The sequence below is a fragment of the Elgaria multicarinata genome, chromosome 15, assembly GCF_023053635.1.
Source record: "Elgaria multicarinata webbii isolate HBS135686 ecotype San Diego chromosome 15, rElgMul1.1.pri, whole genome shotgun sequence".
Classification (NCBI taxonomy): Eukaryota; Metazoa; Chordata; class Lepidosauria; order Squamata; family Anguidae; genus Elgaria; species Elgaria multicarinata.
In genome coordinates this window covers 23,441,901-23,465,643 of record NC_086185.1, presented here as the reverse complement: position 1 = coordinate 23,465,643, position 23,743 = coordinate 23,441,901, and the positions used below count along the sequence as shown (strand labels likewise).

General features: G+C 54.5%; 1 protein-coding gene across 2 annotated transcripts; it reads right to left on the bottom strand.

The window, feature by feature from the left end:
- Positions 1-1,778: 1,778 nt before the first annotated feature.
- TSC22D3 (TSC22 domain family member 3) lies at positions 1,779-23,039 on the bottom strand. 2 transcript variants are annotated; one of them, XM_063142122.1, is made up of 3 exons: positions 22,479-23,039; positions 3,819-3,870; positions 1,779-2,964 (listed from the first exon to the last, which is right to left on the bottom strand). In XM_063142122.1, the coding sequence occupies exons 1-3, from the start codon at positions 22,805-22,807 to the stop codon at positions 2,719-2,721; spliced, it is 627 nt and encodes a 208-aa protein (XP_062998192.1). In that variant the 5' UTR covers positions 22,808-23,039; the 3' UTR covers positions 1,779-2,718. The 2 variants fall into 2 exon arrangements, with proteins under 2 accessions (XP_062998192.1, XP_062998194.1); XM_063142124.1 differs by lacking the exon at positions 22,479-23,039 and adding an exon at positions 4,097-4,367.
- Between the last annotated feature and the right edge of the window lie 704 nt (positions 23,040-23,743).

The following is a 23,743-nucleotide window of genomic DNA, read 5'->3' as shown; positions in this document are numbered from 1 at the left end:
TCTCTTCCCCAGAGCTGGAAGAATAATATTGGGCACAAGTGATAGGTTTAGAGGCTGCCTGTAACCACCAAGGTTACAGTACGAGGCTCTTTCTCCACCAAGCCTCGTACTGTTTCCTGCAGCTCTCTGGGGTTTCAGACACCCAGAGCGGCCCTCACCCAGCACTAGCTAGCGAATCCTTTTAGCAGGAGAGATGGCAGGTACATCCCACCCGCGAAGCAGGTGTCCTGCCCCTGAGCCCTCCCTTTCCGCATGGACAAGCGAAGGAGAAGGCCGGCTGGAATGTCAAACACACCTGCCTGCAGCTCTCTTTGCGTCTCTTGGAGCAATTGCCTCCTGCCTTCCCACGGCCCTGCCATTTCAACAGTGTGTGTCCATCCATGGGTCAAGCTGTAATAGGCTCAGAGGTGGCTGTAACTCAAGGGTAGAGCCCCTGCTCTGCATACAGAAGGGCCCAGGCCCAGGTTCAATCGAATTCGGGCAGGGCTGGAAAAACTCCTGCTTGAAATGCTTGGGAGAGGCGCTGCTGCCAGTCAGTGTTGACAATGCTGGGCCAGAAGTACCAAGGGCCTGACTCTGGCTAGGGCAGCTTCTCACATTCTGCAGGGGTGGGAGCAAATCTGATGCTGCCCCATCTAGGGCACGGAAGTCCTTTCCTTCTTCAGGGATCAAGTGCGGTCCCATCTCACCCTGTATTGTGTATCTACAACAGGGGTGGCAAATCCCTTTCAGCTCGTGGACCAAAATCCATTTCGGGGGAACTCTTGCCCCGCCCCCCCCATAGTCCAGTAGTAGGCAGGGCCAAAGGAAGGGGGTGAGACTTATGGGTCAGGGGGCAAAACATACCAGCATATTAGCTTACAGCTCATGCTGACAGTCACTAAGTCCTAGAAGAGGCATTTCCATCTTTTAGAATGGGGGGCAGGGGGCAAACTGGCCCAAATTTGGGAAACCAACAAACATTTGAGGAAAGGGGATGGGGCCAGGGGGTGTTGCCATCTGGGGAACTCTGCAGCTGCATGAAATGCCCCAGAGGCAGGGCTGAATTCGAGGCAGCTCCCAAGAACTCAAAGCCTCATCCAAACGCCACCCAAGCCCTGGCCCAAACCCAGCAGTGAAGTCACTTCTGTTCCTCCTTGCATCACACTGCTGCTGCCTTGATGCAGTTTTGTTGCATCCATTTCAGTATTTATGGAAAGGGTGCAAATACACATACACACTCTTTCTCTCTCTCACGTGCACGCGCACAGGGCCTTTCCAGAGGGGCTGACTCATGCCAGAATTGGGCAGGATAGGACAGCAGCTGGTCCTGAGTCTGTTCTTTGCAGAATGGGAAAACACCTTAATGATACAGGGCAACTTCTAGCACTTTTTGCCTTATGGGTTAGAAAAGATGGGCGCCAGTTGACCTCCTGCAAGGCTACAGAGCAGGGGTGGACAGAAGGTAGCTCTCTAGATGTTTGGGGCTTCCAAGCCCCAGAAGCCCCTGCCAGCATAGTCAATGGCCAGGGATCCTGGGAGTTGAAGTCCAAACCACCTGGAGTTCAGCTTTCTGCCCATCCCTGTTAAGAGAGGAATCTATCGCCTGGCAGGAGACAGGGAGGGGTTGGCAGCTCTTGCTCAGGGCCTGCTTCAACTCCCCCCTTGCCCTCCTTCCCAAACACCTTCCCCACTGCTTAGCTTGACCCTCACTCCCTCATTCACATCTTCGTTCCAGTGTCCCTGCTCGCTCCCCACTACTTCCTTAGCAAGAACACAGACCATCTACTGCATGCATATATATAAAAAAATGTAGTCTTTATTGCAGTGTCTCAAGATTTACACCATTAATCAGAGGACGTGTCACAGAAGCAGGGTTCCCATCACGGCTGGAGGGGGGGGCTGCTCCCTGAGCCAGCCACCCTAAGCCTCCTCCTTTTGCAACAAACCACCCCATCAGTGCATTGCCGTTGGGTCTCTTTCCCCAGCCCCATTGGCTAGGGTCCACGCAGGATATCAGTAAGGCAGCTGGTGCTGAGCTCCCCCTCGCAGGGGGTTTGTCTGTGTACAAAGTTCAATAGACAACCCGGGTTAGGAGGCCTCAGCCCCCCTCCCTCCATCTGCCACTCACTGGCACTAAATCCTTGTCCCAATTCAAGCCCCTAGAAGGCTCCCTAATGTCCACAGGGGTGGTCCCCAGCCCAAGACGGGCAACAGGGAAAAAAGAGGCCAGCAGTAGCCCAACAGGCAGAATGCCCTGGCAAAACCCAGATGGTCGCACATCCGGGCCGAGCAGGGCGGCTGACCGATCGGCATGTGCCTCCCTGTTCAGGGCAAGGAGTTTCCTCTTGCTTTAAACACAGCCCACTGGCTTCTTCCACATTAACAGTCTTTTGTCACCGAGACAGGAACCTCCCCGAGAAGGGCTGCCCACCCCCACTGCTCACCGAGAAGGACGAGAGCAGGGAGGGGCCAGACGGCAAACCCAAACTCCTTCGAGGCAGGACTGCCCGTACGTGTGTGCGGCAATCCCAGCGCAACTTGCGTGCGCTCCTTTTCTCAGGAGACAGTCTCTGGCCAACCCACAGAGGCAGGCCACGAATTAACGGGCCCCCTTGGGGCACTGTCGTGGCCGCAGCCTAGCCGGAGTCCTCCAAAGGCGATGTGAGGAAACCACTTCCAAGGAGGTTGAGAAGCAACAAGTTCCGTGGCTCTGCCCACCTCATGGACAGAGCCACCTTACACCGCAGAACCCGCCCCGTGCTGGGCCGGGGCAGCCGCTCCCAAGCACTGCTTCTCGGGCGACGGCATCTCCAGCGGCAGCCGGGACTGGAACTTCTGCAGCTGCTCTGGGCTGGCCAGGTTTTTCAGGAGGCTGTTTTCACGCTCCAGCTGAGAGTTCTTCTCCGCCAGCTCCTTGATCTGCTCTTTCAGGATCTCCACCTCTTCCCTCACTGCATACATCAGGTGGTTCTTGACCAGATCCTGCAAAGAGGCGAAAAGCCACGGGTGAGTAAACAGCACGCTGAGCCTCGGGGAAGAAGCCCCACCCACGGCGGCGGCTGCACAAGGAGCTGCTCTTCCACCCCACCCCACCCCACCCCTCCCCGGAGAGGTTTTCTGGGACAGCGGCCTTCACACCCTCAGGAACAACTGCCCTGAGGATCTAGAGCCCAAAAGCTATGGTGATGATCTGCAGCCTTGGAGAGCGGGAGAATCTCGGATCTCTAACCCAAGATACTTTTTGGGGGGAGGGGGGACACGGATGTTTAGGCTCTTTTTTCCTACAGTTTTTCTGAACATGTATGATTATTCCACACAAGATCACGGCCTTTGCAGTCCAAAGCTTCAGATAAAATTTGAGGAGCAAAACCATCAACCAGATCTTTTTAGCTGCTGTGAAAAAGCTCATGGTTCAGCCTTCCCTACCGGCTGTGGCACCCTCCATACTTTTTGGACTCCCAACTCCCATCGGCCACAGCTACCGTGGCCAACGGGGAGTTGGCGTCCAAAACATCCGGAGGGACCCAGGTGTGTGTGTGTGTGTATGGGGGGGGGGGGGCTGCTACACACGCTGCTTCTGTGGGGTTTGCAGGTTTGTTCTCCGAGCCCCGGTGCTCAAGACACAAAGCGGACATCAAGGGCTCGTTTCCGACAAGGTGGGGGGGAGAGGGCAGAACAGAATGGCTCCCCCCCCCACCCCCGTTTGGCTCTGCCGGGCTCTTTAGCCGGTGCTCTCTCTTTCTTTCTCTACGTTTCCCCGGCGCCATTGCAGCCTGGCTAAGGGCGGGCAGCGAACAAAGAACCCCTCCCCACGGATCCCTCCGGGAGCCACTCACCATCGCCTGCTCGATCTTGTTGTCGATAGCGACCACGCTGGCCCCGGACGCGCTGCAAGAGACAAAAGGAGGGAGCCGCCGTGAGAAAAGGAGGCGCCGTCGAGCGAAGCAGGCAGCCCAGCCCCGGCGGCGCGTCCGCCCTCCTTCCCTTCCCCTTTGCACACCTCTCTCTCTCTCACACACACACACACACGCACGCACGCACGCGCGCGCGCGGCCTCCCCGGCCCTCCCCAGGGGGAGCTCCCTCTCTCTCCCTCCGTCCATCTGTCTCTCTACCTGTTGTCCAGCTTGACCGAGACCACGTCTCCGCCCAGCAAGGAGGAGAAGAAGGAGATGGAGAAGTTGTGCAGCTGGTAGACTGCCACCTCCATCGGGGACTGGTACACGCCGGTGCTCATAGTGGTGGGCAGCGCCGTGGGGCTGGCAAACGCAGAAGGCGGCAGGCAGGTAGGCAAGGGCTTACAGCCGAGGGACAATGGACGAGAGGCTGAGCAGACCCAAGTTGCGCGGTCAGGCGGCTGGACGGACTCAACTGTGCCTATTTCGGCGTCGCCCGCCTTATATCAGGGAGGTGCCCGTGACGTCACATGGTCTCAGCCTGCTATGCAAATGAGGCCCCGCCCCCGGCCCAGGATTTGGGAGCTAAAGTGAGCCGCGAGGCGGCGGCGTTGCGCCAGCTCGGCTTTCTCTCGCCCCGGCAGTGCAAACTCTTCTTCGGGCTGGCGAGTGGCTCAGGTTGCTCTCTCTGCAGAGGCGAGGAGCCCCGTTGGCCTGAACGGGGCTGCTCCTCTGAAGCTTTGAGGGCTTGTGTGTGTGTTTGCATGCAGCGGTGCAGAGGCTTCCTGGGGCAGGGACGGAGAAGGGCGCCAGCGCAGGAAGGATGAGTCCCTCAGAGTCGCTTTCTTGAAAAGAGCGTTGCACGATTTACTCTTTTTGGCAAACCACCCCTCCCCCCTGCTCCGGCAGTGCAGAGCAAAGCCCTTTTGCAGCGGGGGGGGGGGAGACACACGACGCACTCTCAAAGCCCCCTCCTCCGCAGGGCTTTAACCCGCAGCCAAGGTCCCAGCGAGAAGTCGCTTTCGCGTAAAAGAGCTGGCTCCCCATTTATTTGTTTATTTGCAACATTTGTATATCTAAAAACATTCCGTTACGGTGAACATAAATCAGTAAAAAAACAAAAAAGATTAAAACACTTAGGAAGACTTAGGAAGGGATGCTTTAGGGTGGATTCCTGCATTGAGCAGGGGGTTGGACTCGATGGCCTTGTAGGCCCCTTCCAACTCTGCTATTCTATGACTGCAGTGGGCCACAATCCCCCGTAGGCCTGCAAGCGCGCCCATGCAAAACTCCGGCTGCAAACCTGGGCACGCTTACGCGGGCGTAAGGCCCTTTGGGATGAGAGGGATCGATTTCCTAGGGAACACGTCTAAGGATGGTGTGCTCAGGCCTCCGCGTTGCCCAGCGGCGCGGTAGCTGCACCAGCTCCGTTCCCTTACAGAGGAATTTTGCAGGCGTGGGCAGAAACAAACAAAAAAAGTCCTTTTGTTTGTTTGTTTTCTTGTCGCGGAGGCATTGCAACACGGGAGGCTCGTCGCCAGAAATGCAAAGTATCGCCCAAGCTCGGAACTAGGTCGAGGCTTAAGATTACATAAGACGCTTCCAAAACATGTTGTTGTGACTTTCGCCAGGCGGCAACCAACGCGCGCTCTCGCTGGGCGAGGGGGGCCCCTGGCGGCCGCTCGCCGCAGCGCGCGGAGGCCCAGAGCAGCGGGGCGAGGGAGGCGACGCCGTGGGGCAACGCACGGCCCGCCAGCAGAGAGGCCCAAGCCCAAGTAGAGCCTCGCCTACGAACAAAAGGGCCTCGGAGAGCCATAGGTAGCAGGCCGTCTGGGCTGGGCCACCTCGCCCTAAGGCAACGGAACAGGCGTGGGCAGGAGGTCGATCCCCAGGCGTCTTGGGCCACGCTGGCAGGGGCATCCTGGAGTTGGAGACCAAAAATCTGGAGGGCTCCCTCCTGCCCACCTCTGGCTTAGAACAGCACCAGGTTGGGGAAGAGTCGCTCAGAACTTGTTTGCTGTTTATCAGAACGAAGCAGAAGTAGCAACCAGGAACCAGCCATAAAAGCAGACTCTATTCAATACAGGTATATCCTGCTCCCCTTCCCAGCAAGGGGCTCAAGGGGTGTCCATTAGGGCTGTGCATGCCCTCCCCAAACCGGTTCAGGTCGATCTGGACCTCCCCTGATCTGCTCCGGATCTGGAACGAGGTCCAGATCTATATTTGGATGCCATTTTGCTCCCCCTTCCCCACTTAGTTGCCTCCGTGGCAGACGGAGGCAGGTAAGTGGGGACAAAATGGAGGCTGAATAAGCCCCCTCCCCCCCTTACCTGGCTCTGTGGTCCGCTGCTGCACAGACTGCAGTGGTGGACGGTGGAGCCAGGTAAGGCCCCCTCCCTAGCTCTAAAGCTTCGGAGCGTTCCGAACCGCTTCGGAGCGTTCCGAACTGCTTCGGGCCGATCCGGACCTCCCTGCTCCGCTCCGGAACCGGGCTTGGGAGGTCTAGATCAGCGCGCTCCGGATCCGGGGATCTGTAATGGAGCGGTGCACACCCCTAGCGTCCATTTCACTCCCACCTCCGCAGTTTGCTGGGGACTCCTGAGCAAAGGCTTGGCTCAAGATCACCTGGGGACCTCCACACCTGAGGAAGGATTTGAACCCGATGCTCCCAGGTCCTAATGAGGCACTGGGGTCAGAAAAAGGCTTTGCGGGGCTTCAGGTGTCTGCGGTGCTGAGGCAGCATCTGGGCAGATAGGCACAAGCACTGTTTGGGGCTGCCGTGCGCGTTGCTTGCAGGCACAGAATCTTAGAGCAGGAAGGTGCCTCACAGCCATCCAGTCCAAACCCTGTTGCTCAGGTAGGAAATACATCACGGCACCCTCCAGCCTCTGATGAAGAAGTCTCCACCACCTCCCCAGGCCGGGACAGCACTGTCAAACAGCTCAAACCGTCAGGACGTTCTTCCTAAGGTTTAGCCAAAAGTCCGTTCTTGGAATTTGAACACACCGTTTCGGGTCCTATCTTTTGGAACAACACATCCACAATCTTGCAGAGCTGGAGGTCTTGTCCTACAACTCCCATCATCCTTTCACCACTGGCTGTGGTTTGTAGGGTTGTTGGCCAAAATATCTGGATGGCCACAAGTCGCCCACACCAATGTTTCAGATGTTTGCAGATGGCTTCCATATTGCCTCTTAACCCTCTCTTCTCCAGGCTCCAAATGTCCGACTCCTTCAACCATCGTGGAGTGAGACAATGTGCTTCCACCAGGACACCATGTAACCACTGCTTGTAGAGATACAACCCCCCCCCCCGCTCTGTGTACACACACACATATACTCCACCCTTAAACATGCAAACGGCACACACTGTACATTGAGAGGTGCCTTGCTGAACCATCCCGTTTCCTCTCTAAACAGGGCCCTCCCCCTTCGGCACACATCCTATTGCACGTACGGCACACGCTTGCTTGCATAAATCCATGTGGAAAAATGCACACCTTCCCACGCCACACACATTTCTAACCCCCTCCCCCCCGAATAAACTCCATGCAAAAAATCTCAGCCACTCTTGTGCTCCAGGGAGCTGATTCCAGCTGATTGGAACAGGGCTGGTTCCTCTTTCGTGGGGCCCCTGCCCAGTATTCCCCACTACCCCAGCCCATAGCGATGGGATAGGCTGCAGATTTGCTGAATGGCAGGAAGGCCCTCTGGAGGCTCCGTAGCGGCGTGGGAAACACTTTGCGCGTTTCCTCCGAGCGGCTGGGGAGCAAGAGGAGAGGTGCCAAGTCACAGCTGCCAGTCAGAGGCGTTTCAGAGCCTCCTGCTTGGAGGAGGCAGGCCGAGTTCACAACGGAGGCAGCCAGAGAACAGGCTACCTTCCTGCCCCCTTCAAAGCTGCGTGAGCGCGTCAAGATTGCATTGCCATACGCTGCCTCTATTGGGCTTCTGCCCTGCAAGGCGGCCAATAAATATTTTAAAGAAAATACATAAGCAAACAAACAATGGGCGGGGCCTCCCTGCTCCAATACAGCCATAGGGAAATTTGCAACCCTTGCATTTATTTATTTATTACATTTATATCCCGCCTTTTTCCTTCCAAGGATGCCAGGCGGCGTACATAATCCTCCTCCTCTCCATGTTATCCTCACAACAACAACCCTGTGAGGTAGGTTGGGCTGAGAGAGTCTGTGACTGGCCTGAAGTCACTCAGTCAGCTTCCATGGCCGAGTGGGGATTAGAACTCGGATCTCCTGACTCCCAGTCCAACACCTTAGCCACTATACCATACTGGCTATACCACATTTCTGTCTTTTGTGGAGCCATCACAGCAAGCTACGACTCGCTCTCGTCGTAGAAAGAAAACCCCGCAAATCCCCAAAGTGATGAGCGTCGCTCTCTTTTCCTGCCTCGATGCATTCTGATCGAGGCTCAGAAAGGTGTCTCCTGGGCAATGGCAACTGGACACTGCAGAGGTCCTGTGCGTTCTGCAAGGTTTAGACCGGTGTGTGTGTGTGTGTGTGTGTGTGTGCTGGACTCAGGCCTCTGCCCCCCTCCCTGCACAAGTCACTACCTAAGGCTGGCCTTAGTGCTCCATCTGTAAAAACAGGGCCGCACGTCAACATTCATACAGCGGTGGTGAGAGGGAGAACATGAGATAGTGCTTTCCAAAAGTGCTGGATAATGATCACTGCTAATAATAACTTGCTAACACTGGGGGAGCAGCCAGGAGGGTGTCTGAGCCTCCTGAATCAAACCCATCCTCTCCTGGCTATTTTTCACAGCTTGCGTCTGCGGCGAGGACTCTTGGCTGCCGGAGTGCAAGTCGCCTGCTTGGCATGCTCCCATTTCCAGCTGCTGGGCGGCCGCTCCCTTTGATAGAGGCCTTGGCAGTACTCCCAGTTCTTGGCTTGTTGGCGTGCCAGCACACAGGCCGGGCGGGGCCTGTGCAGCACGGCTGCCTTGTCTTCCCTCGCCTCTGGGAGGAGCCCCCCTTCGGTCTCCAGGGCTGGGGATCTCTGAGACCAAGGGGCGATGGAGGCTGCTTCTTTCCTCCACCCCTGACCCACCGCAAGGAGTCCTTCGTCTGCCCTGGTGATGGAATCCCGCTGCATCAACACTGCGAGGAACAGAAAAAGGCCTTGGTGCATCACCAGCCTGTGGTGGGGACCTGCTCCTTATGTGGATATAACATGCATGAATCAAAGTGGGATTATTTTAAATCATTCTTAGAAATGAAAACAAAGTTTCATTCATGTTAAATTGCCATAGTTTTTTTTGTAGGGAGTCCCAAAATAGATTTTCTTTCTCCTGGAAGTGATCATCATCACCCATCATTTATATCACGAAAAGGATATAAAAGCTGCCGAAAAGGACCAAAATGTTCGCTTACAGTTTGACTATCTCTTGGCTCTTTTAGGAGTGTAGTAATGATTGTCAGCAAAATATTGGCTCTAAAACTGGAATAGTGAAACTCTAGCTTCCAACGTTGTTGTTGTTGTTGTTGTTGTTGTTGTTGTTGTTGTTGTTATTATTATTATTATTATTATTATTATTATTATTATTATTATTATTATCCCGCCTTTTGCCCAATGCTGGGCCTCAAGGTGGCCTTAAAAAGTTTCAAACATACATTGGGGGGGGGAAAACATAAACATTTAAAATACACAACAAAATTATAAGACATTAACATAGATGGAGGGCTAGATTATTCTCCAAAGGCCTGCCAGAACAAAAAAGTTTTAGCCTGCTTCCGAAAGCCCATCAAGGAGGGAGCCAGCCTAGCTTCCCCGGGAAGAGAGTTCCAGAGCACGGGAGCAGCCACCGAGAAGGCCCTCTCCCATGTTCCCACCAAGCGTGCCTGTGAAGATGGTGGGACTGAAATAAGGGCTTCTCCAGAAGATTTCAAAGCATGGGCAGGCTCATAAGGGAGAATACGGTCTTTCAAATAACCTGGACCCGAGCCACATAAGCTCCATTTAGGGCTTATATTGCCTTGATTAGGAGTGTTTATACATGCAGGTCGGTAGGATGCTGTGTAATGTATTTGGACATTGAATTCTAATCCTCCCCCTACCTCTTGGTTATTGAATTTGTATTGTTTGGTCAGAACTTTGTTCTTTTAAAAATAGTAATTTTTAAATTGGTGGTTTTATTCTTTTATTTTAGTTGTTGTTCACCATGGAATGGTATAGAAAAATTGTAAATAAATAAATAAATAAATAATACATTTTTGTATGTTTGTAGTATAACAACATTTTCTAAATAAATAAATAAATAAATAAATAATACATTTTTGTATGTTTGTAGTATAACAACATTTTCTAATCTCTTCTCTCCCTGCCTGCAAGGATCTTTGTGTTCACAGATGGTTGGGGCTATCAGTATTTCTCCTTACTTGTATATGTCAATTGACCTGCCATAGGAAGGACTTCCTAGGGGAGAGATCAGCCAGCCCCTATGCGCTCTCTCTCTCTCTCTCTGTGTGTGTGTGTGTGTGCATGCATGTGTGTTCTTGCTGGTTGAGATGCAGGGACAGGGAGGGAACCTGGCTTTGCCATAGAAGGACTTCCTAATGAGTTCTGAAAAATAGCAGCTCTGGGAAAAAGAAGGTACCCTTAGAGAGCCAGTGTGGTGTAGTGGCTGGAGTGTTGGACTGGGAGTCGGGAGATCCAGGTTCTAGTCCCCACTCAGCCATGGAAGCTCACTGGGTGACTTTGGGCCAGTCACAGACTCTCTCAGCCCAAGTATTCTACGTGTGGTTGCACCATAGATTTGCATACTGCCTTTATACAAATTGATGGTGTGACGGGATGTAAATGTAGGTAAGTAAGTAAGTAAGTAAGTAAATAAATAAATCCCCTGCAGCCTTCTTCCTTTGGTGGCTTGGCTTGCCCTTTGTGTCTGGGAAGGGAAAAAGGATCTCCCTGGACAAGAAAAGCTGGGTGTCGGAATCCCGCTGCTGGCAATTCCTGCACAGAGAGCCGTTAGCACTGGGATCTGCAGCTTTCTCCAGGGCTTGCTAATGGCTAGCTAGGAGGGGAAGCGGAGATAATTGTGGGAGTCAATCCCCCCCTCCTGTGCCATATTGCCAGTGCTGAGTCCAGTTTTGTTGTAGGGAAGAGGCTTGGGCAAGGCTTCCACCACCACCATGGTGGGCCCTCTATGGCTCTTCCACGTTGCCTTTGTTTACTTGCTTGTACAGAGAGCTGGTGGGTAGACAAGCAAGAGAGCGGGTGGTGGTGGTGAGGAGCAGCAGCTGAGGAGGGGGCAGGTGAGCCAGGGGCAGCAGCTGCCGCTCACCACTGCCACTTGCCCAGCTGGGTGGGCAACCTGTGATGGAGATGGGGCATTTATCATCATCATCATCATCATCATCATCACCATCACCATCATCATCATCACCATCACCATCACCATCATCATCTATATACCACCCCATAGCCGAAGCTCTCTGGGCGGTTTACAAAAAGGCGGCGACAGGTCTTTCCAGGGCACCGGAGGCCTCAGCATCTGCTCAAATGCTGACCCCTTGCATCTAGCCCCCTGCACCCCTATCTCCCAAATGGCTTCAGCCACCTGGGGGGTTGGTTGATCCAAACAAGAATGGCAGGCCAGGAGGTAGTGGTGTTACCTACAGGACTTCAGCCACCCTCCCGTGCTCACCATTTCAGGCTGCTGCATGGTGCAGTTTCCAATCTGCCCCCACTTCTGCACACCTGAGGAACAATAAGATTCCGTATCATGATTTATCTGCAGAGCCCCTAAATACCCTGGGGCTCTTTTGCTCACCCTTGATATTCTGCAGTGTTTCTATAACCCCTTGACTGGGTCAAGCAGTCAGAGAACAGAGCCCCAAATCCAGTGGACTACAGCTGTTTCTGTCTCCTGCCCCACTAGAACAGAGGACCAAGCACTATATTATTATGGCAAGTGTGTCGGGGATTTCCCCTTGTCCTACCTCTCTCCCTCTCTCTCTCTCTCTCTTTCTCCATTCATGTTTATGGCTCCACGGAGCTGCAAGACTCCCAGCCTTGGGTTGAAAGGGAATGTGTCTGAGCTTGCCTCAGGGTCCAGGGAGCTCGCTGCCTCTCACCTTTAGCCCCCAAAGCTATCACCAGGACTTGTGTCTGGCTGGAGGGAACATCAGAAGATCCCTGAAGCCAGATAAGGCCCAAGACCTCTTTAGCCTAGCATTCTGTTCCCACAGTAGCCAACCAAATGCCCCAGTGGGAAGTCCACACACAAGACCGTGCCCTCCTCCCTTGCATGTTCCCCAGCACGGGGCATACAAAGGCACCCTGCCCTGAAGCGAGTGGCAGTCTGTTGGCTCTTCTTCCGCCCCTGGAACTCTAGCCCTGGTTGAGGTTTTGGGACTCCACATTGCTCTCAACTGCCCAAATTTGGAAGCCAAACCCCTGCTGGTTTCAGGGGAGGTTTTCTGCAAGGGTAGGGGGAGTAGAGGTCACTCCCATCTTGCCCTCCCCTCCCTTCAATGTGGGTTCCTAGCATGTCCACAGGTGATGAAGAAAGGAGGGCAGCCAGGATGATCAGGGGTCTGGAAACAAAGCCCTATGAAGAGAGACTGAAAGAACTGGGCATGTTTAGCCTGGAGAAGAGAAGATTGGGGGAGACATGATAGCACTCTTCAAATACTTAAAAGGTTGTCACACAGAGGAGGGCCAGGATCTCTTCTCGATCCTCCCAGAGTGCAGGACACGGAATAACGGGCTCAAGTTAAAGGAAGCCAGATTCCAGCTGGACACCAGGAAAAACTTCCTGACCGTTAGAGCAGTATGACAATGGAATCAGTTACCTAGGGAGGTTGTGGGCTCTCCCACACTAGAGGCCTTCAAGAGGCAGCTGGACAGGCCTCTGTCAGGGATGCTTTAAGGTGGATTCCTGCATTGAGCAGGGGGTTGGACTCGATGGCCTTGTAGGCTCCTTCCAACTCTGCTATGATATGATTCTATGATTCTATGAAATAATAACTAGAGAACAGCACTCTCTCTTTCACACACACTGATGCTCAGTGGAAGTCAAATCCTGCCCCAGGAAAAGCTGCCTCCTTCTGCCCCAGGAAAAAATCAAACCATCTGCAGGACACAGCGCAAATGGAAGAGCTGAGTGTGCATTTCCAGTGTGTTGAAGGAGGACACTCCCCAGTTGCATAATCTCTGGCTAGTTGCTCTTTGGGCCTTTGCCAGGGCTTGGATGAGTCATCCTCACCCAACACCACTCTAGCAACGGACTCTCCTTTAAACGCTGCTGTGCTAAGGCTCGGCTTCTTCTGATCCGGCAGCAAAGCTGCCTGGGAAATAATAAAAGGAAAGACCAAGGTGTTATTTGGGACTCAGAGTGAACGGGAGCATTTGATCCATCCGGCGGCAGTGCTGGGAGATTTCCTGCCTGCTTAGCATGGACACCAGAGCAGGACAGCCAGTTCTGTGTCACTGGAGTGCAAAGCTATTGTCCAGAGGCATTTCGGCAGAGTCTCTTTGCAGGAGGGCGGCTGAGGCCATGTCCAAAGAGCCTCCTATTAATAGCCACCCCAGACACTGCAGAGGTCCTGATATTTTCAGCCGTAAGCTGTCAACAGAATACTTTGTGTATATTCATTTTCTGTGCTTATCCATTTCGCTTACTTCGGCCTCATCCTCAAACCTTGGACACTGTCCCCTTCCTCTGGCTTCTTTGACTATTGTCAGTCTCAGAGCGATGTGAATTCTGCTTTTCACCATACTTGTATTGACATACTTGATATTGCTCTTGGGTACAGAATTCAGCACCCCCAAAATCTCAGCTTTCATATTCCTTTCTTTTTTAAAATCAAGTTTCTAGTCCTTATGTCTGAAAAAAATAGGTCTGAAATTGTGTTATCTGGAAGACCGTATTCTCCCTTACAAGCCTGCCTGTGCTTTAAGATCTTTTGGGGAAGCCCCTCTCTCAGTCCCACCACCATCACAGGCACGCCTGGTGGGAACGTGGGAGAGGGCCTTCTCGGTGGCTGCTCCACTGCTCTGGAACTCTTTTCTCAGGGAAGCTAGACTGGCTCCCTCCTTGATGTGTTTTTGGAGGCAGGCAAAGACTTTTTTGTTCCGGCAGGCCTTTGGTGATTAATCGGGACCTCTGTCTGTGCCAAGGACTTTTAAAACTCATTTTAAATGTTTTAATGTTTTAATCCAGGCAGGCCTACCCAGTTGAATTTTAAGATGCCTTTTAATAATGTGCTGCTTTTAATGATGTATTAGTCTTGAATGTTTTAATTATATGTATTTTATGGCGTTTGCATTTATGATGTACCGCGCCTCGATCCACAGGGAGAGGCGGGTAACAAATAAATAAATAAATATATTATTATTATTATATTTTAACTTTGCATATTTCTATTTATAGGTTTTAAATGTATATGTTTTAAATTTTGTAATGCCACCTTGAGAGGCCCAGCATTGACAAAAGGTGGAATATTATTATTATTATTATTATTATTATTAATAATAATAATAATGTTGTGGAGGTGTTCCAGAGCAACACCCACTCTTAAGGAAATAATTTTATTTATTTATGTGATTTGTACCATGCCTTTCTACAAGAAAATGGCACCTAAGGCTGTTTACAACGCTGAAAACGTGATTAAAACATAATAAAGCAAATACATTAAAAGCACAATGAAAAACACAACATTAACAGAATTAAAATAGTATCCAACCCAGCACACCTGCTTACATACCAAAGGCCTGCTTGAATAAAACCTATTTGCCAACATGCAGAAAGGCAGCAGGGAGGAAGCCAACCTAGCCTCCTTTGGCAGGGAGTTCCACAGCCTAGAAGCAGAAGGCCATCTCTCATGTCACCCCCCCCCCAAAAAAAACACGCACCTCTGAAGGCAGCAGTACTGAAAAGCGGTAGCCGGCGAAGCTGTTGTAACAAGGGAACCACATGCACCCTGTAACCAGCCCTGGTTAACTGTCTGGGTACAGCATTCTGGACCAGCTGAAGTTTCCCTGTAGAGCAGCGGTCCCCAACCTTTTTGGCACCAGGGACCAGTTTCATGGAAGACAATTTTTCCACGGACCGGGGGTGGGGTGGGGGGTTATGGGGATGGTTTTGGGAAGCCACGCCTGCCCCCCCACTCCAGCATCCTGGCTTCGCTTCAGCTGGGTAGGCTCCCAACCGAAGCGAAGCCAGGACGTTGGGGCAAGCAGGCAGCTTCGGAATGGCGTGCCCGGAAGTCGCTCTCCCAGTGCGGCTTCCAGCTGGGCGTGCCGTTCCAAAGCCCCCCACCCCAGCATCCTGGCTTCGCTTCGGCTGGGCAGGCAAGATGTCGCCCCACGCCCAGGTATGCTAGTGTGGGTGTGGGTGGGTGAAAGCAGCTCATCTGCACGGCCCGGTCCGTGGCCCAGGGGTTGGGGACCCCTGCTGTAGAGCATGTTACAGTAGTGCAACCACGATGTAACTAAGGTAGGTGTGACTGTAGCCAGATCAGACTTCCCTGGGAAAAGGTGCAGTTGGCACACCAGCCTCAGCTACACAAACGTACACCCGGCCAAAACCTGGACTTTGTATTATCGAGTGTGTTCAAGACACGCTGCTAAATAGGATGGCATTTATTTTTCTTCGGCCCTGCTCACGAAGCAGGCAGGGAGCCTTCCAAGCAGGAGGTGGGCGAGTTCTGTTTCTCATCCTAAACTCGTGCATCCAGGGAGGTAGAGAGCCGTGACAAATGAGAGTAGGCTGCACAGAATAGCCTACAACCTCCAAACTGAACGCGCTCGCCAAATGCGAGGGCTCCTTTGTTCTGTTGACAGCTGACAATTCCTGGGCAATCCGCTCCCAGGGCAATCCGGTCCCTCCCTCGGGGAAAGAGAATTGCTGGCACTGCCAACAAGATCCCCTCCCGGGCAGGCTGCCTTCATTCCACACACAAAAATCTCTCTAAGGGCTTAGCTGCATCTTTGGCTTTTGAAACCTGAGAGGAGCACACTTGCTACCTTGCCCTGTTCTCATGGCTGGCATATTTCTTTCCCTCGCACTGTTTAGCACCCCTCTTAGAAGCCGGGCACAACTGGCAGACAAAAGGGACAGCCTGGCGACTTGTCCTTGCTTGCCCTCTAGCTGAGAGACACCCTACAGTGCCCGGACCCCACAGCCAGCGGAACAAATAATGCAAAACATGGCAGAATTCAGTGCAGAATTTCAATTGCCTGAAGGCGGAATCTCATTTTGTAACCAGGGATACAAACAGCCCTGCATAGAGCCCCAGAAATACAGTAAGATCAGAGCAAATTGTGTGTGTGTGTGTGTGTGTGTGTGTGAGTGTGAAATTTAGATCCAGAAAATGGAACAGGGAAACTTAATTGCCTCTCCCCAACCTGTTTCTATATGGCTTCCCCAATCAAATTATAGACTCTCTCCTCCCATGCTTGCATTTAATAAACTGTACCAGGAGATCACCCAGAGATCTCCAATCATAGTTTTTCACTCTTTTGCACACTAGTTCTCTCCTATTGGTGCAAACATACACCAGTTCACACTCTCAGCATTAGCAAACAGTGAGATGTGTGTGTGTGTGTGTGATCTTCCCAGTTCCCAATAGTATCTACTTTTTTGTTTTTTGTTTTTAAAGCTACGGCCCCTGAAGCAGCACAGATGCCTTTTCATTTTTTTCCTGCCATGTGCCAATTTTCAGTTTTCTACCCAAGACTTTAAAGCAGAGGAGGAGAGTGTGCCCCTCCAGATGTTGCTGGGATTTCAACTCCCATCAGCCCCAACCAGCATAGCCAATGGTCAGGAAGGCAACATCTGGATGGCCACAAATCCCCCACTTCTGCCTTCAAGGATCGACTTTCGGATCGGCAGGGTCAAAAACTACTAAAATTTCCCTGAATTTTTTCCAGTCCTGCTTGACGTGCTGCCCTTTTCTCTTGCAGCTTCCACAGCTGGGCAGGGTGGTCATTCTTCTGGAACACGCTGTGCCTATGTGAAGATGGGGCGGTACTGGGCTCTCCCTAAGCACAGCACATTGTGGGGTAGGGATCTGGGCATTGCACAAAAGCCATTTGGCCTAGAACAGCTGAGCATGACAACATGTCACCATGGCTTCTTCCCAATCCAGGCCCTACCGAGCCAAAGCCAGCAACTGTTGTGCTGGATGGATCCCCCACTGCCCCAAGCTTAAAGCACAAGGAGCCCTGGCCTGCTGGACAAGCAGGCTCCTAGGACTGGGCACCTGCATTTCCCCTAGCAGGATCGTAGCAGATGCTGCACCACTTATCTTCCCACCAATAGCTGTGTCTGTGGGATGACGGCCAGTGTTGGTGTCAGGATTTTGAGGGCCCTCGGGCAGTGATAGACTCCTGCAGTGAGCCCACCTTGCCACTGCCTTCGTCACCAGCTGCTTTTGCTCTGCATCCTCTTTTCCATCATTCCTACTACTACTTGCTTGCTTGACACGCAGAGAGCCAGGGAGCATGTAGACCGTGGCATCTCCTGCTCTTCCCAAGCAGGTCCCAATGGTGGCGAGGAAGAGACTCTCTCAGGGGCTCTTGTCCACGGGCCCCTGCTGGGGTGTGCCTGCTCTTGGCAAGAGCCCAGCCCTGCCTGCCCATGATGCCAGCCCTGACGACAGCAAACAATCTCGTTCCTGAAACACTTTACACTTTTGACTCTTCTGAATTTAGCTATGACCACAGGGGTCAACTCAACAAACCAAGGAGGAGAAATGTATATACACCTTGACACCAATGTACAGCAACAGAAAAAGCCACAAGTATAACGATATTACTACCATTTTAAAATCACCTGTGGCTTTTTCTGTTCCTGCACAGGGGTCAACTCCCCAGGACGCCTGGCATGTTCTGTCCTTCGTGTGTGAACAATTCCATCCACAGCAATGTATGATGGATTCACATGGCCACCTTCTCCTCTGTTCTGCAGTCAACTTAAAGGTGCTGCCCAAAACACCAGGCCTTGTGAATGGTTTAAGGGCACTGCTGGAAAACTTCCAGACACCACCGGCCGGTCTGCAATTTATATGAAGCCATTCGTGCTCTGGATGCAGGTGTGCTGCCCCCCCCCAACTACAAGAAACCTGCAGTAGTCCACGTGTGGCAGGAAACAGAACAGAAGGGCCATAGAGGGCAATGTAGCACATCTGCTTTGGAAGTAACAGTGTCCCCCGTCCAGTTTGTAAAGCGGTCCTAACTCCAAAACAGGTGTGACCCAGCCTGAGTGTAGAATCATAGAATAGCAGAGTTGGAAGGGGCCTACAAGGCTATTGAGTCCAACCCCCTGCTCAATGCAGGAATCCACCCTAAAGCATCCCTGACAGATGGTTGTCCAGCTGCCTCTTGAAGGCCTCTAGGGTGGGAGAGCTTCTTTCCTGGTTGTCAAAAACACTGACAACCTCTGAGAGTGGGATGCAACCCCTCCCCTCGCTCAGGAGTACCAGCAAGTCCTCTCTTGGGCCCTCGCACACTCTAGCCTAATCCGTTCTCCCTGCCTGTCGCCCAGACAGATGGTCACAAGGCCCTGAGCGGCCAGGGCAACTGGTGGTTCTTTTGAGTCATCCCGGGTGAGCGATGGGCAGCTGAGCCGAGCTTTCTGCTCTTTCCAGAAGAAGGAAAGGCTGCTGCTTCTTTCCCAGAGCAGCAGCCTGGGCCAGGCCACTTACACTGCAGGGAGCCATCACGTTGGCTGTCCAGAAGCATCACGTCTTGTGAATGGCTCAACGTCCCCCATTCAAGGTGCAGCAAAACAGACCTATTGCTCTTAGGAGGGGTTCCTCTCTGACAGAGACTGTGTGTGTGTGCGGGTATGTGGGGGGGGGGGCTCACACAGCTGGGAGCTACTTCAAAGCTTACCGTACGTATGACCACCTGTTTACCCACTTGGGGAGGTCATCGTTCTTACACACACACACACAATGTTTCCCAGAGCAAATTGCAAATGGGAGTGGGCAGAGGGGGAAGGCATGGACTTAGCAACAGTCATAAGAACACAAGAAGAGCCCTGCTGGATCAGACCGAGGGTCCATCTAGTCCAGCACTCTGTTCACACAAGGGCCAATCAGCCATCGGCCAGGGACCAACAAAGCAGGACATGGTGCAACAGCACCCTCCCACCCATGTTCCCCAGCACCTGGTGCACCTAGGTTTACTGCCTCGGATAATGGAGGTCGCACATAGCCATCGGGACTAGTAGCCATTGATAGCCTTTTCCTCCAGGAATTTCTCCAAACACCTTTTAAAGCTGTCCAAATTGGTGGCCATCACAGCTACAACCACCACCATTTCTGTTCCTGTTTGCGATTAGCCCCTTTTGAAATACATGGCAATTCATAAGGGCAGGGAAAGAGCCTGACAGGCCCAGACCTACGTCCGTCTAGCCCAGTATCCTGCTTCCAACAGCAGCCAGCCAGATAATGCCTCTGAGAAGAGCAGAAGCAGAGCATGAAGGCAACAACCTTTAACGGTTACTAGTCATGGGGACCATATGCTGCGTCCATGATCAGGGGCTCCATACCTCTGTCTGCCAGTTGCTGGGGAACAAGGGTGCTGTGGTGCTCATGTCCTGTTTCCGGCCTTCCCATGGAGTGACCTGACTGGCCACTGTGAGAAACAGAAGGCTGGACGAGAGAGGCCTTTAGTATGATCCACCTTGAGAGGCCTTCGGATGGTTTCCCTTGTGGCATGTCACCAGGATCCTCTATTCAGTGTATGGAGGTTACATTTGGCTGCTGTGGCTAATAGCCACGCATAGGGCTTGTTCTCCCTTCTTTACTGCCTGGATCCTGGCTGCCTCACTGACCCCAGATACACAGCTGCAGGGCCCTGTGGGGTGGAGCGCTCCTTTCTCTGCAAACCCATGCGTTTGCTGGGACTGCTGCTATCAGTTCATTCCATGCCTGTGCCGTGTCAGTAAAACAGATAAGATGGTCTCCAAGTGACCCTCGTGTGCTGCTGGAAGTGGTTCTCAGATGATAACAAGGAACACAAGGGGGGGGGATGTTCCAAGCAGCACAACTTGGTACATTAAGAGGCCATTTTGCTTGAAGCCGCCCCCCTCCACGCCCGCAGATGGAGAGCCCACCGACGAGAGAAGGCCGCCACACCAGCAAGGCCAACGCTGCAAGAGCACTTCGTATGCGGGGCCTGCTCTGGAGAGAAAGGAGGCAGGAAGCCCTGCTCCGGGTGCACCACACCCAGAGGAAGCTGCCTGCTTGCTTGCCTCCCTCCCTGCCTCCCTCCTGCAGGCCCTCTCCTTCACAGAGGTGTGGGTCATGCACATATCTGTGGGGCAGTGAACAGATTTGAGAGGAGGAGGAAACAGATGAGGGTTTGCACCTTTCGTTGTGCTGGAGAAAGAGGGGTTCCCCCCCCCTCCCGACACACACATTCAGCTGCCAACCCAAACCAGGAGCTTCCCCTGTTCTGCATATTTGGGGAGAGAGAGGTCTGAAGTGCCAGGGTGCAGCTGGCCTGACGCAGCCCCAATAACTATTTGGGGAACTGCAGAGCGACGGAGCGGGGTGGGGTGGGGTGGGGTGGGAGGCTGGGTGGTGCCCAGCCCATGTGGGCACACCATCAGCATTCACTCCCCTTGGGGGCCGCCCCCTCTGACGGAGTAGGAAGCAGCTCCCAAGCGATAAGGGCAGGAACCCTTTGACACACTTCTCCGCTTTCGCCTTTGCTGTTGTTTTGGCTGCCGCCGGGACCTGAGCTGGCCTCCCACGGAAACACACACAAGCACAGGCCGGAATGCACCTTGCCACCGCCCGGCCCCTCCCCGCGACTTATGTAAGGCCAGAAAGGGCAGGCGCTTCCCTTTCCAGCAGCCTCTTGCAGCATCCGCCTGCCTGCCAGCACCGCCCCCTGCAGCCGGCATTCGCAGGGCCTGTGCCATGGTTGTGGGAAGACACGTGCAGCAGCAGCTCCAAGAGGGGGCGTGGATGTGTGCTTGCACAGGGCACGTGGGCATGCGGGCACGGCAGTGAATCTCTGCGCGCTTTGGGCAAGCAGGCACCCAGGTGGGGAGCCGACAGCATGCACGTGTGCGTGTGTGTGTTGTGCACCGGTAGGCAATTCCAAATGCACATTGGCAAGCTAAGGGCAGTGCTGCTCTGGAGGGGGGCCAAGAGCCACTCTGTCCTTTGAGGCTCTTGACGTGGCTTCCTCAAGAGCCAGCCGGCTAGCCTGTCCTTCCTGTGCAGGCATCCCTGCAGGGCACACCTGCTCAGACCTTAATGGGGGAGAGGCTTCCCCAGGGAAGAAGAACACTCCTCCACAGTCTGCTGCACCACGTCATAGCAGGACACCCCCCCCCCCACGCCCCGCCCCGCCCCACACACAAAACAACAGGAGAAGGAATTCTTCCCTTCCTGGGAATGAAGGAAGAGCCCAGCTGGACCTGCTCCTTCTAGGCGGCACCTTTTGGAGGCACGGAACCCCGAGCAAATGATGCCCAAGTGGGGAGGGGGGCACCTGGTCAGTGGTTAAGCACAACCCTTCCGGGATCTGGCCGCAAGAACACAAGAGATTCCTCATGAAGCAACCCTGCCCACTCCCCCACCCCGGTCCTACTGCGCTGAAAATGCTTTCGCTTCTGGCTTCCAGGACTCTTGGCTTCCAAGGCCACTTCCCATGTAGGAAAGGAGGAGGAGGTTGGACCCTTGGTTTAGCTTAGCCCAGCATTGCGTGTTCTGACTGGCAGCTGCTCTCTGGGGTCTCAGGGACAGCAGGCACCATATTCAGCACCTGCTAGCCAAACTTGTGCTGCCTGAGGTTGAACTGGATGCAAAACAGGAGCTCTACTGCTGAGCTAAGGTTCCCCCATCCTCAATGCCCACTCCAAGATGAACCTATTATTTATAAAGTGCCATCAATGTTCAGGACCTGTACAGAATAAAACAAAACAAGACAATCTGCCATACGGCTTACAATCTAAAATCACAGTCACAGACAGGGGAGGGAGGGGAAAAACCAACCGGGGTAGGGGGGCATTAAAACTAAAATATAGACTAGTATGATCACGTTACAATTGAAAAGCTTTCAAGAAAAGAAACGTTTTCAAGCGAGATTTAAAAACTGAACCTGCCGCATTGCCCTGCCTGCTGCTGACTCCCCAACGCCCATGGAGAGAACACCCTGATTCGGGTCAAGCAAACGAGTAGCCACCCGCTTTCAGTAGGCCAAAGAACGCCTCTCTGGCTTTGGAGGGGCGGCCGGCCTGGACTCCTTGAGAATGGCACAGAACTGCTGCTAGTTCGGCGCACAACCCTGGCAGCGCACATGGAAGCCCACGCTGCCCCTGGGCAAGAGCCCCAGGCCGGCCCCTGTGCCGGCTTTGCCACCAGCTAGACGGCAAATGCAAACATGCCCCTATGGTCACTGAAGCCACCCTGCCGTTTCCTTATGGGCCAGGGCAAAATATGACAGCGCCCCCCCCCCCCCCACTTCAGCTCCCTTGGCTAAGAGCTTGGCCCACCATGGTGATGCTAAGAGAGAAGACCCACCGGTGCCACCCCCGCCCCTTGCCAGCTAACAATGCTAGGAGGGCCCAATCCACTCCCACCCCCGGGCCGGATCCTGGGCCAGCTCACCCACCTGTGGAAGAAGAGCAGGATGGAGAGCAGCGTCTGGTCGATGTTGCGGTTGCAGATGCCCTGGTTGAGCAGGTAGCAAGGGTCGCGCACCACGGGCTCCAGCGAGTCCTGGCGCATGATGCGGCTCAGCTTGTCGGCGTTGAAGTTCTGGCAGACCAGTTGCTCCCGCAGCTGCAGGAAGGGGCTGCTGCTGCTGCTCGGGCTGCCCAGGTTGTTGTTGCAGCCCACGGGGCTCCGCTCCGGGCCGCCGCCGCGGTTGGCCAGGTCCAGGCAGCAGCTGCAGCAGTCCAGCCCCACCGGGGAGCGGCACTCCTCCGAAGAGGTCGACATCCTGGACCCCGCCAGGGCGCGGGAGCGCAGCCGCCGGGCGCCGAGCGCTGGGCTGGCCGCCGACCCGAGGCCACGGGCACCTGCGCCGGGCTGCCCCGCTGAAGCCCCCGACCTCGCTCTGCCCGCGCCGCGCTGCCACCGGCGCTGCCTGGCCGTGCCTGGCCTCTGCGCGCCCCTGCCAGTCCCCGGCTGCTGCTGCCGCGCTCGCGTCGGCTCTGGGCGGCTCTCCTCGCTGGGCGGCTCGGCGGCGGCGGCGGCGGCCCCCGCTGCCCTTCCCGGCCCGCCCCCTTCCCTCGGCAGCGGCCCCGATTGGAGCGGCGCTGCCGGGCCGCCCCCACAGCCCTCCCTCGGGCCGCGCCCAGCCCGGCGCTGCGAGCGGAAGCCTGGCACGCACCGAGGGGCGCCGGGCCCTCGGAGCAGCAGCAGCAGCACGGTTCGCAGCAGCACGGTGCCTTCCCGACCTCTTTGCCCCCCTCATCCCAGGCTCCTATGCTTGGGACGGGCGGGAGGAGCAGAGCTGCACCTGCCGGATGACTGTCTGCGTGGGTGCGGGCGCTGGGATACAGAAGCCAGGCGGGCTCCGAGGAGCGGAGCCTCTACAAGGCGAGTGCCGACCTACGGCTGCTCAGCGGCAGCGGCAGCAGTCCTGGCCAAGCCGGGAACCGGGGGCGCAAGCCCCCGCCCCCCGCCGCGGCAGCTTTCCGGAGCGGAGCGGAGGGGAGGGGAGGGGAGGGGAGGGCGAGGCGGAGAAGCCGCGCTTCCCAGCCGAGGCCGGCCATGGCGGGCTTGCAGGAAACGTCAGCCTGCCCGGAAGGGAATCGCCTTCGCGGCCTGATGCTGAGCGCTGGAAGCGAACCTGGCGCGGCTCCAGCCGCCCTTTGCAGCTCCGCGGGCGAGCCGAGGCCGGGCTGCTACCGCCACCTGCTGGACAGGTTG